Raw genomic sequence first — 17,326 nt, 5'->3', positions numbered from 1 at the left:
TTGTCAAGCCAAACATGACCGTGAGTGACGAGCAGTTGACATGCTAGCACTAACAGACTGGCACTCAGGCTACACTTCTAGTGCTTTAGGAGATCACTAACTTGTTGTGTTCTCCCTCCCTCCTTTTGTCAGCTGGTGCGTGATAATGCAGACCTGCGCTGTGAGCTTCCTAAACTGGAGAAGCGTCTGCGTGCTACGGCTGAGCGGGTCAAGGCCCTGGAGTCGGCCCTGAAGGAGGCCAAAGAGAACGCCGCACGCGACCGCAAACGCTACCAGCAGGAGGTGGACCGCATCAAAGAGGCCGTCAGGGCCAAGAACATGGCCAGGAGGGGCCACTCCGCTCAGATCGGTGAGGAGAGACACACACACCTCCCATAATGTAGTGCAAAATTGTTGTTCAGTATATGAATGGATGCCGTTCCTAAACTCTTGTGTTTCTCCCTCCACCCCCTCTACAGCCAAACCCATTCGTCCTGGCCAGCCCCCAGTGGCGTCCCCCACCCACCCCAATGTGAACCGCAGCGGAGGGGGTTTCTACCAGAACAGCCAGACCGTGGCCATCAGGGGAGGAGGAGGCGTGAAGCCAGACCAGAAGTGAGTGACTGAGACTACTGCCTCAATGAGGATAATATACTGTAGAATTTGAGGAACAGAGGGAGAGTCTGGTCTCAGACCGCTGAGGTCAGGTCAGAGGTCAGGGGGCTAGAGTAGAGACAGGAACTGATACAAAGATGAGACAGACAGGTCACTGCCGGCATGATAGCCATAACACATAACAAAGCAAAGCATGGGTTGCTGTCTTACCTTATCCACAGACTGCTTACCGGGTGAGGAAACATGTGTCACTTAGCAATTTGGGTGAACTACCTTTTTAATGGGTGAGGCTTGTGTGAGTGACAGCTAACCTGCTGCACAGAGCCTGGGAGTTTAGAAGTCTTTTGAAAGGATTTCCTACRATAGATGAACAGATTAGAAATAGTAAAGCTTTGAAGAAAACTGCTGTGTGGTTGAAAGGCCTTGACTTTTCTGGAGGACATAGCTAGCAAGGATTCCGTGGTGATATGAGTCATATTTGTTTTTTGCTAACCCGTGCTGATCGCATTACCACATGTACATCACTCTAGGAAGATGCCAGTAAGAATTTGTGTTAATAATCTCTTGGTGAAGTCCACTAACAGCCCTCTCTCCCTCTCCTACCTTCCTTCTCCTCCCCATATTCCCTCTTCCCACCTCCCTCCTCTATCTCTCCCCCACTTCTCCCCCTCTCTCTTCTCCCCACAACATTTTCCTCTCCTCCTCTCGCCTCTGAAGCAGCTGAGGACAGGATGGGGCGTGACCACAGAAGAAGCAGAAGGATATCACCCTGACAACCTGTCATCCCATTACAGCCATTGGCTCCTTGCAGGGTATATATTAGAGTGAGGGAGGAGTTTTAATATAAATATATAAATATTCCTTGCCTGTACAGATCCACCTCCCCTCATGTTTCTTCTCTCTGAAACAAACATGAACAACAACTACAGAAATGAATTTAATATACAAAACAACACAACATCCACCAACCACAGAGTCTTGGTGTTATGAACGACATGTGACTTGAATGTGTAGCTTTGTTTCGTTGCACAGTTTGTTGTCATCTGTGTCTTAAGGTTTAGTCTGCACTGTGCCAAGTTGAATGTACTGTAACCAGGATTTCAAAAGAGGTGAGAGGAAAACATAAAAAGCGACTGGGAAAAAAAGAAAGAAAAAGATGATTGATGACACAGATGTTATTTCACTAATCTCTTGTACAGCACATTTCCTTATTATCCTCCTGGTTGTACAACACTTCTTTCTCTGAATAGATTTTACAAGCTTGTTAAAAAGTCTGAACCGAATAGATGGCTATCGAGCACTACTGTCCTATTGTACAGGTGTAACATGGCTCTGTACCTGCCTCCTTATGAGGTGTTTGGATTTGAAATGCCAAGAGGTGGACTACAGTGTGGATTTATTTCATGACAGAATACCTGTGGTGGCCATTGTTTTTACTGTAAGGGAAATAAAGCGACATGCTGGTGAGGTGGCTACATTAAACGTGTGTGAGAAGGAAAGAGGAGTCCAATCAGGAGCGAGCTGTCATGTCTGCGTCCCAAATGACAGCCTTTCCCTTATATAGTGCACTTCTTTTGAACAGGACCAATAGGGCTCTGTTCAAAAGTAGTGCACTATATAATGAATATGGTTATATTTGGGACACTACCTATACCTTATCACAGCCTATTCAGTCAATTTAATGTGCTGTTTTTAGCGGTTTTAAATGCCGGTTGTTATTTATCCATCTGCACATAGGAGCACATGCATAGACTACTGGTCCACTGAGATAGATGGCTCACACATGCTTGTCCTGTCCTAGCTAGGTCTTCTCATCCATTCATCACCTTTGCCCTGACCTCCTCTCTAAACAAACCAAGGATATTGGCTGTTTGCTGTTTTACATTGTCTGTTTCTAGTATCTTATTGTTATCAAGGGGCTCCCCTCCCTGTCATGTGAAGTGGATTAAACAAAGTTAATCAACTATGCTATTGGATACTGCTATATTTTATCCATCTATTTTGTTTGAATCAATACTTTTCCCAGAGCCTTATATTGAGAATGAGACTTTTCCAAAAATATATATTTTAAATGATCTGTATCTCTAAGACTAACAGTACTACCCATAGAGTCAGCTCTAAGGCTAACAGTTACTACCCATCGAGTCAGCTCTAAGGCTAACAGTTACTACCCATAGAGTCAGCTCTAAGGCTAACAGTTACTACCCATAGAGTTAGCTCTAAGGCTAACAGTTACTACCCATAGAGTCAGCTCTAAGGCTAACAGTTACTACCCATCGAGTCAGCTCTAAGGCTAACAGTTACTAACCCATAGTCAGCTCTAAGGCTAACAGTTACTACCCATAGAGTCAGCTCTAAGGCTAACAGTTACTACCCATAGAGTCAGCTCTAAGGCTAACAGTTACTTACTACTTATCGGTAAAGTCAGGTGCACATGTAACCTTACTGTGGATTGCTGTACTGTATCTGTCTCACTGTTCCCTAGTTAGACAAGTCAATTGGATCTGGATTGGTTGGTTGGGATGGCAGTGTTTGATTGGCCCACCTTTGCCACTGATCAGCCAGTCAGATGAGCGGGGCCTTGGGTTAGGAAGGAGAATAGGGTGAAAGAGCTGCTGATCCAGTCTTATATTTCCCCCACTGATGGTAAAGGTTAGGATTCGGGGAGGGGAAGCTGATCCTAGATCTGTACCTAGGGACAACGTCACCCTGGAGCGGGTGGGGAACATAGTTTGGTTTAGTCTCCTGGTAAACTAGGGCTTTGTGTGAAATAGCAGCCTATTCCCTATATAGTGGGCTTTCATACTCAGCATATCCTAAAGAAGTCAGTCTTTTGGAAAGGTTTATTCATTAAATATCTAGTCAGGAGCCAAGGACTATACAGATATATTTTACACTTCTTCTCTTCTTGCATTTTTTAAATGTCTTCCAGAATCCCCTTTTATATGAGAGTAAAACGTTTTCCCTTGATTTTATGTCCTGGTGTAAATTCTGAAACATTTGCAAAAACATCGCTGTGATTGAAGCTCAGCATGAATCAAACCACCGACATCTTGTGAGTCCAATATGATTATACTGTATATCAACAATATATTGTTAGGTGTGACCAGGGTTAAATCTTTTGAATAGTCTTTAGCCATGACAAGGTGATGGTGTTTATGAAATTAACGTTTGTTGTCTTGGAAGGATTATACATAAAAATGGATAGCACTTCAGAACTCGTCACCAGATACACTTGCGCTTTAACGTAAACCTAAACTTAGGTTTGTTTTTAAAACACTTCATACCTGTGGTAACTTATGAGGGGGAAGTGTAAAGCATTTTCAAAAATCTGATAAATGTAACTTAAATGTATGTAACTTTGTTTACATGATTGGTATAGTGGTCTATTTTCTGTTATTAGAGGCTAGTTTGGGAGAGGTAGGTAGCCTATACCTATGACAGGACAATGCTTTGCGTCTATCAAGTTTTCCTCTTTGTAACTTTTAGAACAGTAAACGCTTTACAACATGGTCTTCGAAGTGCTTAGTACCTTATCCTTACCTGCCCAGGGTTCTACTGATATTTTTAAAATATTTTCTTATTTTATTTCACCTTTATTTAACCAGGTAGGCAAGTTGAGAACACGTTCTCATTTACAATTGCGACCTGGCCAAGATAAAGCAAAGCAGTTCGACACATACAACAACACAGAGTTACACATGGAGTAAAACAAACATACAGTCAATAATACAGTAGAAAAATAAGTCTGTATACAATGTGAGCAAGTGAGGTGAGATAAGGGAGGTGAAGGCAAAAAAAAGGCCATGGTGGCGAAGTAAATACAATATAGCAAGTAAAACACTGTAAAAGTCTAGATCAAGAAGCACATCAACAGCCATTCGTCCATGGTGTTTACCAACCAAATGAATTAGTTTGCATTGATTCTAAAGAAAAGCGTAGCCACTTTTTTATTACTGTGTAATAGTAACTCAACAATTTCTAATTTACAGATAATGACAAAGGTACTGGGTCTGTCCCAACTGGCATCCTATTTCCTATGTAGGGCACTACTTTTGACCAGGGCCCCTAGGGCTCTGGTACATAGGGAATAGGGTTCCATTTGGGACGGAACCATAGAGAACTGGGCCACAATCGCAGCGCTCTGATTGGAGGAGGAGGGGAGGTTAAAGGTTAATGATATCACCTTTTTGGATTGACTGCATGATGTAAATGTATGTGTGATTAAATCGTTATGAGAAAAACATATCTGGTGTCATTCTCATTCTGTGCTCAAAGCGTTCAGTCTCCTCCAAGCGTTCTTATTGTACAGATATTTGTTGGCTGTTTCTGAGCTAATATCCTGCCATTTTTACATTTTAATTTGGCTCAAGCATAATCATTTGGGTGGGCAACATGAAAGTTTGTGAGGGCAATGCCCTACCCTGCACCCCCATAGATGTTGAAGAGATCTATTGATGTTGATATTGACTAGTGTTCAAAAGTGATACAAATTAACCTTGCCAGCATAAAACCTTTTTCCAATTTTGCATTACACCATATTTGTTATATTTTTCATGCCACAGAATTCTTAGTGATTATTGAAATCACTTCTTGATGTTGTATACCATTTCCTACCAACCATTTTGAATGGCTCCATACTGCCCTACAAAGGCAAAACGCAGCAACTACATTTTATTTTTACTGCAACATCGGACTTCAATCTAGACTCTAGACAGACAGCAATTTCTGATACTCCATTATATATTCTGATCAACTGGCTTGTTCTTGTGTCAGGAAACTAAACACCACATGAATCAGATAAAATACCTGGCCATTACAACAGACCAAAGACATTTGATCAAATTCGTGGTTACTGCGTTTTGCATTTGTAGGGCAGCATACATTTCAGTTGTAATGGGGTGTATGTAACCTTGATAGAAGCAGTTTCAAAATTCACCATTGCTCGCCGAAGGTGTTTGGAGCCCTTTTCTCTTGCGCCACAAGGTGGAGCCAGTTCAACAACACTCCTCTCTCCCTCAAAAATGGTTGCGGACTGTCTTGAGCGGTAGCTAGCTGACGAAATTGGCAGATAGGCAAAAGCGGGAGCGAGCACAGACGGGAACGTCAGGGAAAAGTGGAACAAGGCGGAGAAAGTGTGTAGTTAGTGCGGTTACCTTGCGAGAAGTGTTGTAACTGATGACGGTGTAGTGTCGACAGGGAGGTCGAGGCGAAAAGATAAGACGAAAAGTTTATGGAATTATACCCTCTTCACAATTGCTTACTTTGACAAAACAAGGATTATTACGGCCAGAAGACAAGGTATGTCGAGTATGACTGGTTGTCTTTCCCAGGAGAATGAAAAATGTATTATTTACTGTTCTAGTTTGCTAGGTAGTTAATCCTACTAACTAACTAACTAACTAACTAACTAGCGCGTCTTCCCACAAATTGAGTTTTGCTTTCAGTGAGCAAAACGAGCCACTGGCCTTCTGAAATGAGAAGCAACCTGTTCCGACTCGCTGATCCACAGCACGATAGATTCTGGTGGTTGGATATAGTCGACTAGCAAGTTACAGGTTAGATGAGAACTTGTACCTGGCGTTAGGAGGAAACACCAAAACCAGGTAGAGTTCCTTATTTCGTGCCCTTAGAATGTGAAATAGAGGAATATTGTACGTTGTTACTCCTAATAATCCCACACTAGCTACCTAACCTAGGGGGGAGTGGAGGCATGAATATTCCAGGAAGCTGCTCAGTGGCTTCTTGGCTGGAAACCCAACGTTGAATTGCATTGAATTCTACGTCGGGCACAAATGAGCTTTTGAATCGGGAAAGTTACCTCACACGACCTCTACAAGCCATAATGTTGAATACAATTATATTTGATCAGACATTACCGGTTGTCCGTGCGGTTGGTCCTTTTGGCGGTAGGAATGTGAGACAGTATACCCACAGGAAAGTATCATTAAGGCAACTTTTCAAACCACTGGTAGTGCTTTCAGATGTATATTACATGAAGCATGTACACAATATTAAAGTACATGCAGGAGATACATGGCTACCTGCGGAGCTCGTGCACTTGTTTACATGTTTCTGCGCGTGTTTCTGGTGATAGAAATGTGAACCCACTTCCCCTTTGAAAAGTTTTATAATTTTACTTTTCTGTGGATCTATTGTCACATTCCAACCGACCAACAGCACAGACAACTGGTAAAGTACATTAAAATCTAATTTTATTCAACATTCTGGCATGCAGAGGTGAGAGGAAACTTTCCTGATTCAAATGCTCATTTCTGCTCGATGTTGAATTAAATGCAATTCAAAATCAGGTGTCCAGACAACTTCTTGGCATGTTCCTACATGAAGAAGTACCCATAACTAGTAAGACAACTGCAGCTTGCTAACAAAATAGTTTATTTGGTGTTATACACAATCGAATCGAGTTACATTACCTTCAGAAAATATTCATACCACTTGATTTATTCCACATTTTGTGTTACAGCCTGAATTCAAAATTGATTAAAAAAAAAATCTCACCCATCCACACAAAATACCCCATAATGACAAAGTGGAAAGTGTATTTTTTTTAAATTTTATTATTATTATTGAAAATTAAAAGCATATAATTTACATAAGTATTCACACCCTTGGCCCTGAGTCAATACATGTTAGAGTCACCTTTGTCAGCGATTACAGCTGTGAGTCATTCTGGGTAAGTCTCTAAGAGCTTTGCACACCTGGATAGTACAATATTTGCCCATTTTATTATTTAAAAAAATATTCAGGCTCTGTCAATCCAGCAGATTTAAGTCAAAACTGTAACTTGGCCACTCAGAACATTCACTGTCTTCTTGGTATGCAAGTCCAGTGTAGATTTGGCCTTGTTCAGTCCTACTGAAAGGTGAATTTATATCCCAGTGTCTGGTGGAAAGCAGACTGAACCGAGTTTTCCTCTAGGATTGCTTAGCTCTATTCTGTTTCTATTTTTGTCCTGAAAAACACCCCAGTCCGATTACAAGCATACCAATAAGTTCTTCCTGAATATTTCCACAACTAAAAGCATTGTATTTGGGACAAATCATTCACTGAACATTAAACCTCAACTATGTCTCGTAATGAATAATGTGGAAATTGAGCAAGTTGAGGTGACTAAACTGCTTGGAGTAACCCTGGATTGTAAACTGTCATGGTCAAAACATATTGATACAACAGTAGCTAAGATAGGGAGAAGTCTGTCCATAATAAAGCGGTGCTCTGCCTTCTTAACAACACTATCAACAAGGCATGTCCTACAGGCCCTAGTTTTGGTGCACCTGGACTACTGTTCAGTAGTGTGGTCAGGTACAACAGAGGGACTTGGGAAAACTGCAGTTGGCTCAGAACAGGGCAGCACAGCTGGCCCTTACAAACACACAGAGAACTAACAATAATGACATGCATGTCAATCTCTCATGGCTCAAAGTGGAAGAGAGATTGTCTTCATCACTACTTGTTTTTGTAAGATGTGTTGACAAGCTGAATGTACTGAGCTGTGTGCTAGTAGTTTAAACAGCTCGGACACCCCACAAGACAGAGAGAGAGGGAGGGAGGCAGACTATGGGAGGCGCACAGTACTACATAGAGCCATGACTACATGGAACTCTATTCCACATCAGGTAACTGATGCAAGCAGTAGAATCAGATTTAAAAAGCAGGTAAAAATACACCTTATGGAACAACAAGGTCTGTGAAGAGACACACACACAGGTACAGATAAATGCATACACACACATTGTGATATTGTTGTATGGTGGTATTGAACATGTTGTGGATATGTGGTGATGTGGGGATGTTATATGATGGACTGTTTTATCTTTAGCTCATTCAGTACAAACATAGTTCACTGTTTTATCTGTTGTTTTATATGTAATGTGGACGCTTTGGTGTGTTTGGACCCTGGAAGAGTAGCTACTGTCTTGGCAGGAACTAATGGGGATCCGTAATAAATACAAATAACATGACGCAGCCACCACTATTCTAGAAAATATAAAGTGGTTCTCAGTAATGTGTTTTATTGGATTTGCCCCAAATGTAACACTTTGAATTCCGGACAAAAAGTGAATTTCTTTGTCATATTTTTGTTGTTGCAGTTTAACTTTAGTGCCTTGTTGCAAACAGGATGTATGTTTTGGAATATTTCTTATTCTGTACACAAACTAGCCACCAAACTAATCACTGTAACCAAAAAACATTTGGAAAGTTTGAGGTGAGGGAGAAAAGTGTGGTGGAACAAGTATTAGAATTGTTAAGTATCTTGCTAACTGTATCGAATTGTCCATTAGCTAGCCAGAGAAATGTTGAGCAACATTAGTCAACTCACCTGATCAAATAATTGAGTTTATGGTGTGAAAATTAGCTTGCTCATAAAGTCAGACAGCTAACGTTAGCTAGCTAACGTTACAACATCAGATGAGCTAACATTAGTAACCTAACCAATTTGCTATTGTATTAACTATACGACTCCTTGCCGTTTTTCAAGTTCTAACGCGTTAGTTGCTTACTGGACCCCGGCAATCTGTGTGAAATGTTAACTAGCTAATGAACTAACCACTGTCTATTAACTAATCTTTTCCCTCTACAGTATGTGGTTACTTTTCAGAATGAGAGAATTAGGTGAAAATGAGGCGTTGCTTGTTAAACAAGTGGGATCAAGTGTAGCTGGAGTTGGGCCTGGTTTAATCTGGATGCCACTATAGAGGTGAAAGGAACACAAAACACTCTCCCTCTTTCTCACTTTTGCTGGCACATTGTAGAACAGATGTCCACAGGTAGAAAGTGTACTATGTAATAATGTGCAGTATAGCCCACATATATAGTTTTTGTTGTCTTGACAGTGACACGTTTGAGTGAGGGGGGATTATCATTTTTTATACTCAGTGAACGTTATTTTTGCACACATGTAACCTTGTGCACTTGATCAATGTCTATAGTGGCTACTATAATAGAGCAGAAATAGAATGCCTGTTTCATTCTATTTCTGCTTTAAGATGTTTTTTTTCCCCCCAAGTGCAATATTTATGTGTTGTCACAAGCGTTCTATCGTAAAGGCTGTCGTGGTAACAAGCGTTCTATTGTAAAGGCTGTCGTGGTAACAAGCGTTCTATCGTAAAGGCTGTCGTGGGTCACAGGTTCTATCGTAAAGGCTGTCGTGGTACAAGCGTTCTATCGTAAAGGCTGTCGTGGTAACAAGCGTTCTATTGTAAAGGCTGTCGTGGTAACAAGCGTTCTATTGTAAAGGCTGTCGTGGTCACAAGCGTTCTATTGTAAAGGCTGTCGTGGTCACAAGCGTTCTATTGTAAAGGCTGTCGTGGTCACAAGCGTTCTATTGTAAAGGCTGTCGTGGTCAAAGCGTTCTATTGTAAAGGCTGTCGTGGTCACAAGCGTTCTATGTGAAGGCTGTCGTGGTCACAAGCGTTCTATTGTGAAGGCTGTCGTGGTCACAAGCGTTCTATTGTGAAGGCTGTCGTGGTCACAAGTGTTCTATTGTAAGGCTGTCGTGGTCACAAGCGTTCTATTGTAAAGGCTGTCGTGGTCCCAAGCGTTCTATTGTAAAGGCTGTCGTGGTCACAAGCGTTTTCTTGTAAAGGCTGTCGTGGTCAAGCGTTCTATCGTAAAGGCTGTCGTGGTAACAAGCGTCTATTGTAAAGGCTGTCGTGGTAACAAGCGTTCTATCGTAAAGGCTGTCGTGGTAACAAGCGTTCTATCGTAAATGCTGTCGTGGTAACAAGCGTTCTATCGTAAGGCTGTCGTGGTAACAAGCGTTCTATTGTAAAGGCTGCGTGGTAACAAGCGTTCTATTGTAAAGGCTGTCGTGGTACAAGCGTTCTATTGTAAAGGCTGTCGTGGTCACAAGCGTTCTATTGTAAAGGCTGTCGTGGTCACAAGCGTTCTATTGTAAAGGCTGTCGTGGTCACAAGCGTTCTATTGTAAAGGCTGTCGTGGTCACAGCGTTCTATTGTGAAGGCTGTCGTCGTCACACAGGTTCTATTGTGAAGGCTGTCGTCGGTCAAAAGTGTTCTATTGTGAAGGCTGTCGTGGTCACAAGTGTTCTATTGTGAAGGCTGTCGTGGTCACAAGCGTTCTATTGTGAAGGCTGTCGTGGTCACAAGCGTTCTATTGTAAAGGCTGTCGTGGTCACAAGCGTTCTATTGTGAAGGCTGTCGTGGTCACAAGCGTTCTATTGTAAAGGCTGTCGTGGTCACAAGCGTTCTATTGTAAAGGCTGTCATGGCTAACTGCAATATTGATTTTTCTAAAGACTTATGTCATTTTGCAGTAAAGTCTAGGCAACAAATAACATTGGATTGCTTTCTTTACATGTTTTAGCTGTGAGTTAGGTTCACATGAACCACTTTTAATTTTACACACAGAGACTGATCATGTAGATCATATTCTTTGTTATTTAATTAGTTCACCTGCATCTCTCCCTTAGCAGGGATTGTTTTTTGCATGTTTCAGTGCAACACAAAACAAAGTGTCACCTTTTTGGGTTCTCAGCAGTTTGCATCCCTGTGAACAGGCATCCTTCTTTTCACTCTGTCAATTAGGTTAGTATTGTGGAGAACCTACAGTGTTGTTGATCCATCCTCAGTTTTCTCCTATAACAGCCATTAAACTCTGTAACAGTTTTAAAATCACCATTGGTCTCATGGTGAAATCCCTGAGTGGTTTCCTTCCTCTCCGGCAACTGAGTTAGGCAGGACGCCTGTATCTTTGTAGCGACTGGGTGTATTGATACGCCATCTGAAGTGTAATGAATAACTTTACCATGCTCAAAGGGATACTCAATGTCTGCTTTTTAACCCATCTACCAATAGGTGCCCTTTGTGAGCCAGTGGTAAAACTCCCTGGTGTGTGGTAGAATGTGTTTTTAAATTTACTGAGGGACCTGACAGATAATTGTATGTGTGGGGTACAGAGGTGAGACAGTCATTCAAAAATCATGTTAAAGACTATTATTGCACGCAGTGTGAGTCGATGCAACTTATTTTGTGACTTGATAAGCAAGTTGTTATTCCTGAACGTATTTAGGCTTGCCATAACAAAGGGGTTGGGACATTTCAGCTTTTCATTTTTGATTAATTTGTAAAAATGTCTAAAAACATAATTCCACTTTGACATTATGGGGTGTTGTGGGTAGGTCAGTGATGGCCGTAACACAACCAAATGTGGGGAAAGTTAAGGGGTGTGAATACTCTGAGGCACTGCGTGTTCTCCTGCCTCTAAAGTATTCCCACGCAGAGAGAGATGTGTTCATATACAAATGTAAGCAAGGTTTGAAATGATTATTTTAGTCAAATATTCTATCTGTTTGGGCTTCTTGCGGTCAGTTTGCAGTCTACAAATGATTTGAAATGATGTTCTGGCCCCCTGACCATCCGCTCAATAAATAAATTGGGCCGCGCCTGTGTCTAGTTGATGATCCCTGGGTTACGGTCTGATCATTTCTCTGGGCTTCTCTCTCTACCTTCCATATGATATTGATTTATATGTAATGCCAGCAGCAGCAGTCAGGCCCAGGGAGGAAGGAACCTTCAGAAGAACCAGACTCAGCCCATCCTTCCCCGGCTAGAGAAGGATTTAGTTTATTTAGCATGACCAGGTCATTTAGCATCCATTGGATGTTGCAGCATAACCTCAGACATCCACAGGCTCAATTGCTAGAGCACCGTTTGGGGAGGAGATGAGTTGGGCTCACACCATGGCAATACCATCAAGAAGCTCTCTGTATGTTGTAGTCCTGGGGTATCATTTATTCAGTCCTGGGGTATCATTTATTCAGTCCTGGGGTATCATTTATTCCAAAATACTACTTACGAATGGAATTTAGAATGGATAGGAAAAGTGTGATTTATCAAACAATCCTATGATCGTCATATGCACACCGGTAGGCGATCACCATTTGATAAATACTAATTGTTTTCAGCCTCGGTGTTTGTGTACAATCTTGTCTATTTGCATTTTGAAATGCCCCTAATTAACCATATATGGTTAAAATCATCCCTTTAAAGCTCGGGGGGAAATATACAACGACGTACCATGAAATAGAGGTGTCAGAGATTGAGTACAACCAAAAGGTTTTTAATTTGTCTCGCTCAGTTGTGGCTTGACCAGTAAACATAAAAACATAGCTACGAAGAGAGGACCAATTAGGACAATTCAAGTTGCTTTAGCAACGGCAAATATTCTTCAAATGTCGGGTCGTCTACCCAGAAGTATCGTGGAAAGGAAACAAAACCTGAAGCAGTCCTAATGCTGGAGACAAGCAGCCTTATGTTGTCACCCAGAATCACGCTTCCTTCCAAGCTATAGCACACGATATATGAGATAAAGTATGTTTTTTTTAAAGGACCAAAGAGTTTAGTCATATTTGGGAACCCATTAGGGGCAAAGAAACCTCTCTTGACGTCAACTCTGAAAAGTGCCCGTTGCCAGAACCTGAGGGTGGATAGCACTTGGATGTGCACCGGGGAATGGCATGCGCTTGCCTTTCTAAAGTAGGTCTCAAATCCAGACTCACATTAAGCATCTCCAATCCAAAATTAAATCTAGAATCGGCTTCCTATTTCACAACAAAGCATCCTTCACTCATGCTGCCAAACATACCCTCGTAAAACTGACTATCCTACCGATCCTTGACTTCGGCGATGTAATTTACAAAATAGCCTCCAACACTCTACTCAGACTGCATCCAATTTGCTATCACAGGGCCATCCGTTTTGTCACCAAAGCCCCATATACTACCCACCACTGCGACCTGTGTGCTCTCGTTGGCTGGCCCTCGCTTCATATTCGTCGCCAAACCCACTGGCTCCAGGTCATCTATAAATCTCTGCTAGGTAAAGCCCCGCCTTATCTCAACTCACTGGTCACCATAGCAGCACCCACCTGTAGCACGTGCTCCAGCAGGTATATTTCACTCGTCATTCCCAACGCCTATTCCCCCTTTGGCCGCCTTTCCAGTTCTCTGCTGCCAATGACTGGAACGAATTGCAAAAATCACTGAAGCTGGAGACTCATATCTCCCTCACTAACTTTAAGCACCAGCTGTCAGAGCAGCTCACAGATCACTGCACCTGTACATAGTCTATCTGTAAATAGTCCATCCAACTACCTCATCCCCATGTTGTTATTTTTTTTCTTCTCCTTTGCACCCCAGTATCTCTACTTGTTCACTCATCTTCAGCACATCTATCACTCCAGTGTTTAATTGCTAAATTGTAATTACTTCGCCATTACGGCCTATTTATTGCTTTACCTCCCTAATCTTACCTCATTTGCACACACTGTATATAGATTTTTTTCTATTGTATTATTTACTGCACGTTTGTTTATTCCATGTATAACTCTGTGTAGTTGTTTGTGTCGCACTGCTTTGCTTTATCTTGGCCAGGTCTCAGTTGTAAATTAGAACTTGCTCTCAACTGACCTACCTGGTTAAATAAAGGTTAAATAAAAAAAATGGGGGAAAAAATCAAAAATTCTCGCAAAAAATCTTTGAAGATTGGTTTCGGGACATTTTATCTGATGAGCCAATCTGTACTTTCCATCAAAAAATTTCCCACCTGTCTCTAAAAATGAGCTCTATGCGAAATGCAGCTTGTGCCGAATCTTCCATCAGAGTGAGATCAGCCATCTCATTGGATTTCCCATTATCTCAGTCTTTTATAGTGTGTCAACAATGGTTTCACTTCCACGCGTGCCTCTAATTTAACAAATGACTGTACTTTATATGGATTGTGATTTTCGTAAATGAACTGATGTGCTCACCCGTCTTATCCCCTCAGAACAGCCTTGATTCGTCAGGGCATGGACTCTACAAGGTGTCCAAAGTGTTCCACAGGGATGCTGCCCCATGTTGACTCCAATGCTTCCAACAGTTGTGTCAAATTGACTGGATGTCCTTTGGGTGGTGGACCATTCCTGGTACACACAGGAAACTGTTGAGCGTGAAAAACCCAGCAGCGTTGCAGTTCTTGACACAAACCGGTGCGCCTGGCACCTTCTACCTTACCCCGTTCAAAGGCACATTACATTTTTTGTCTTGCCCATTCACCATCTGAATGGCACACATACACAATCCATGTCTCAATTGTCTCAAGGCTTAAGAATCCTTCTTTAACCTGTCTCCTCCCCTTCATCTGCACTGATTGAAGTGGATTTAACAAGTGACATCAATAAGGGATCGTATCTTTCACCTGGTCAGTCTGTCTGTCATGGAAAGAGCAGGTGTTCTTAATGTTTTGTATACTCAGCAGTGGTGTAAAGTACTTAAGTAAAATACTTTAAAGTACTACTTAAGTAGTTTTTTGGGGTATCTGTACTAGAGGTCAACCGATTAATCGGAATGGCCGATTAATTAGGGCCGATTTCAAGTGTTCATAACAATCGGAAATCGGTATTTTTGGACACCGATTTGGCAGATTTTAAAATTTGTTTAAAATAAAAAAAACTTAAATAAAGATTAAATAAACTAGGCAAGTCAGTTAAGAACACATTCTTATTATCAATGACGGCCTAGGAACGGTGGGTTAACTGCCTCGTTCAGGGGCAGAATGACAGATTTTTACCTTGTCAGCTCGGGGGATTCAATCTTGCAACCTTACAGTTAACTAGTCCAACGCTCTAACCACCTGATTACGTTGCACTCCACGAAGAGCCTGCCTGTTACGCGAATGCAGTAGAAGCCAAGATTGCTAGCTAACATTAAACTTATCTTATAAAAAATAATCAATCAATCAATCATAATCACTAGTTAACTACACATTGTTGATGATATTACTAGTTTATCTAGCGTGTCCTGCGTTGCATATAATCGATGCGGTGTGTATCGTTGCTCCAATGTGTACCTAACCATAAACATCAATGTCTTTCTTAAAATCAATACACAGAAGTATATATTTTTAAACCTGCATATTTAGCTAAAAGAAATCCAGGTTAGCAGGCAATATTAACGCAAGGTTGAAATTGTGTCACTTCTCTTGCGTTCATTGCACGCAGAGTCAGTGTATATGCAACAGTTTGGGCTGCCTAATTTGCCAGAATTTTACGTAATTATGACAATACCATTGAAGGTTGTGCAATGTAACAGGAATATTTAGACTTATGGATGCCACCCGTTACATAAATACGGAACGGTTCCGTATTTCACTGAAAGAATAAACGTTTTGTTTTGGAGATGATAGTTTCCACATTCGGCATATTAATGACCTAAGGCTCGTATTTCTGTGTGTTATTATGTTATAACTAAGTCTATGATTTGATAGAGCAGTCTGACTGAGCGATGGTAGGCACCAGCGGGCTCGTAAGCATTCATTCAAACAGCACTTTCCTGCGTTTTGCCAGAAGCTCTTCGCTGTGCTTCAAGCCTATCAACTTCCGAGATTAGGCTGGTGTAACCGATGTGAAATGGCTAGCTAGTTAGCGGGGTGCACGCTAATGTGTTTCAAACGTCACTCGCTCTGAGACTTGGAGTAGTTATTCCCCTTGCTCTGCATGGGTAACGCTGCTTCGAGGGTGGCTGTTGTCGTTGTGTTCCTGGTTCGAGCCCAGGGAGSYGCGAGGAYAGGGARGGAAGCTATACTGTTACACTGGCAATACTAAAGTGCCTATAAGAACATCCCATAGTCAAAGGTTAATGAAATACAAATGGTATAGAGAGAAATAGTCCTATAATTCCTATAATAACTACAACCTAAAACTTCTTACCTGGGAATATTGAAGACTCATGTTGAAAGGATCCACCAGCTTTCATATGTTCTCATGTTCTGAGCAAGGAACTTAAACGTTAGCTTTCTTACATGGCACATATTGCACTTTTACTTTCTTCTCCAACACTTTGTTTTTGCATTATTTAAACCAAATTGAACATGTTTCATTATTTATTTGAGGCTAAATAGATTTTATTGATGTATTATATTAAGTTAAAATAAGTGTTCATTCAGTATTGTTGTAATTGTCATTATTACAAATAAATTAAAAAAATTGGCTGATTTAATCGGTGTCTGCTTTTTTTGGTCCTCCAATAATCGGTATCGGCGTTGAAAAATCATAATCGGTCGACCTCTAGTCTGGAAAGCGTAATCAATACATGCTACTGGTAGCCTACTGTAATGAGTAAAATGAAGAGAAGGTTACTCTGTGCTTGCAGGACTGTCCCTCAGACATCGGTGCCATGAATACGCTAGGATACACACAGACCTCCATTATTAGCCGGAGAGAGAGAGGCAGACGAAAGATGTCCATATGTTTTGGTAATCTGCGTCTCGCAATGTCTTGTCATGCATGTTTTAAATTCACCAAGTAGCCTAAAGTTCACGTCTTCCTCTCTGGTTTTATTTCAATTACAGTCTTCCCCAGGCCTTTATAACCGATCGTTTAAAACATGGAAAATAATGTTTTATGATAACTGAAGTGTGATTTCAATGAAGTGGGGGGGAACATAAAAACATGTGGTAATGCAGTGCATCAGTCATTACCATGGTGTCTGGCATTGATTATTAGATGAAGAGACAGGGTCCTGGTCAAAAGTAGTGCTCTACATAAGGAATAGGGTGCTGTGGGTCCTGGTCAAAAGTAGTGCACTACATAAGGAATGGGCCTGGGTTAAAGTAGTGTACTACATAAGGAATGGGCCTGGGTTAAAGTAGTGCACTACATAAGGAATGGGCCTGGGTTAAAGTAGTGCACTACATAAGGAATGGGCCTGGGTT

General features: G+C 41.5%; 2 protein-coding genes across 2 annotated transcripts in view; both read left to right on the top strand.

The window, feature by feature from the left end:
* The window catches only part of LOC112072263 (kinesin-1 heavy chain), a 56,113-nt gene extending 53,284 nt beyond the window's left edge, over window positions 1–2,829 (top strand). Inside the window, exons 24-26 of the mRNA XM_024139674.2 lie at window positions 110–349; window positions 459–594; window positions 1,312–2,829. Coding sequence (XP_023995442.1) covers window positions 110–349; window positions 459–594; window positions 1,312–1,318 — 383 coding nt within the window. The 3' untranslated portion in view covers window positions 1,319–2,829. The remainder of the gene's footprint in view (window positions 1–109; window positions 350–458; window positions 595–1,311) is intronic.
* Window positions 2,830–5,685: 2,856 nt separating this feature from the next.
* Window positions 5,686–17,326, top strand: part of LOC112072262 (rho GTPase-activating protein 12) — a gene marked incomplete at its 3' end in the record, with an annotated part of 84,410 nt that continues 72,769 nt past the window's right edge. The window contains exon 1 of the mRNA XM_024139673.2: window positions 5,686–5,895. The remainder of the gene's footprint in view (window positions 5,896–17,326) is intronic.

This window comes from Salvelinus sp. IW2-2015, unplaced genomic scaffold (assembly GCF_002910315.2).
Source record: "Salvelinus sp. IW2-2015 unplaced genomic scaffold, ASM291031v2 Un_scaffold1867, whole genome shotgun sequence".
Lineage (NCBI taxonomy): Eukaryota > Metazoa > Chordata > Actinopteri > Salmoniformes > Salmonidae > Salvelinus > Salvelinus sp. IW2-2015.
This window is presented reverse-complemented; position numbering and strand designations above follow the sequence as displayed.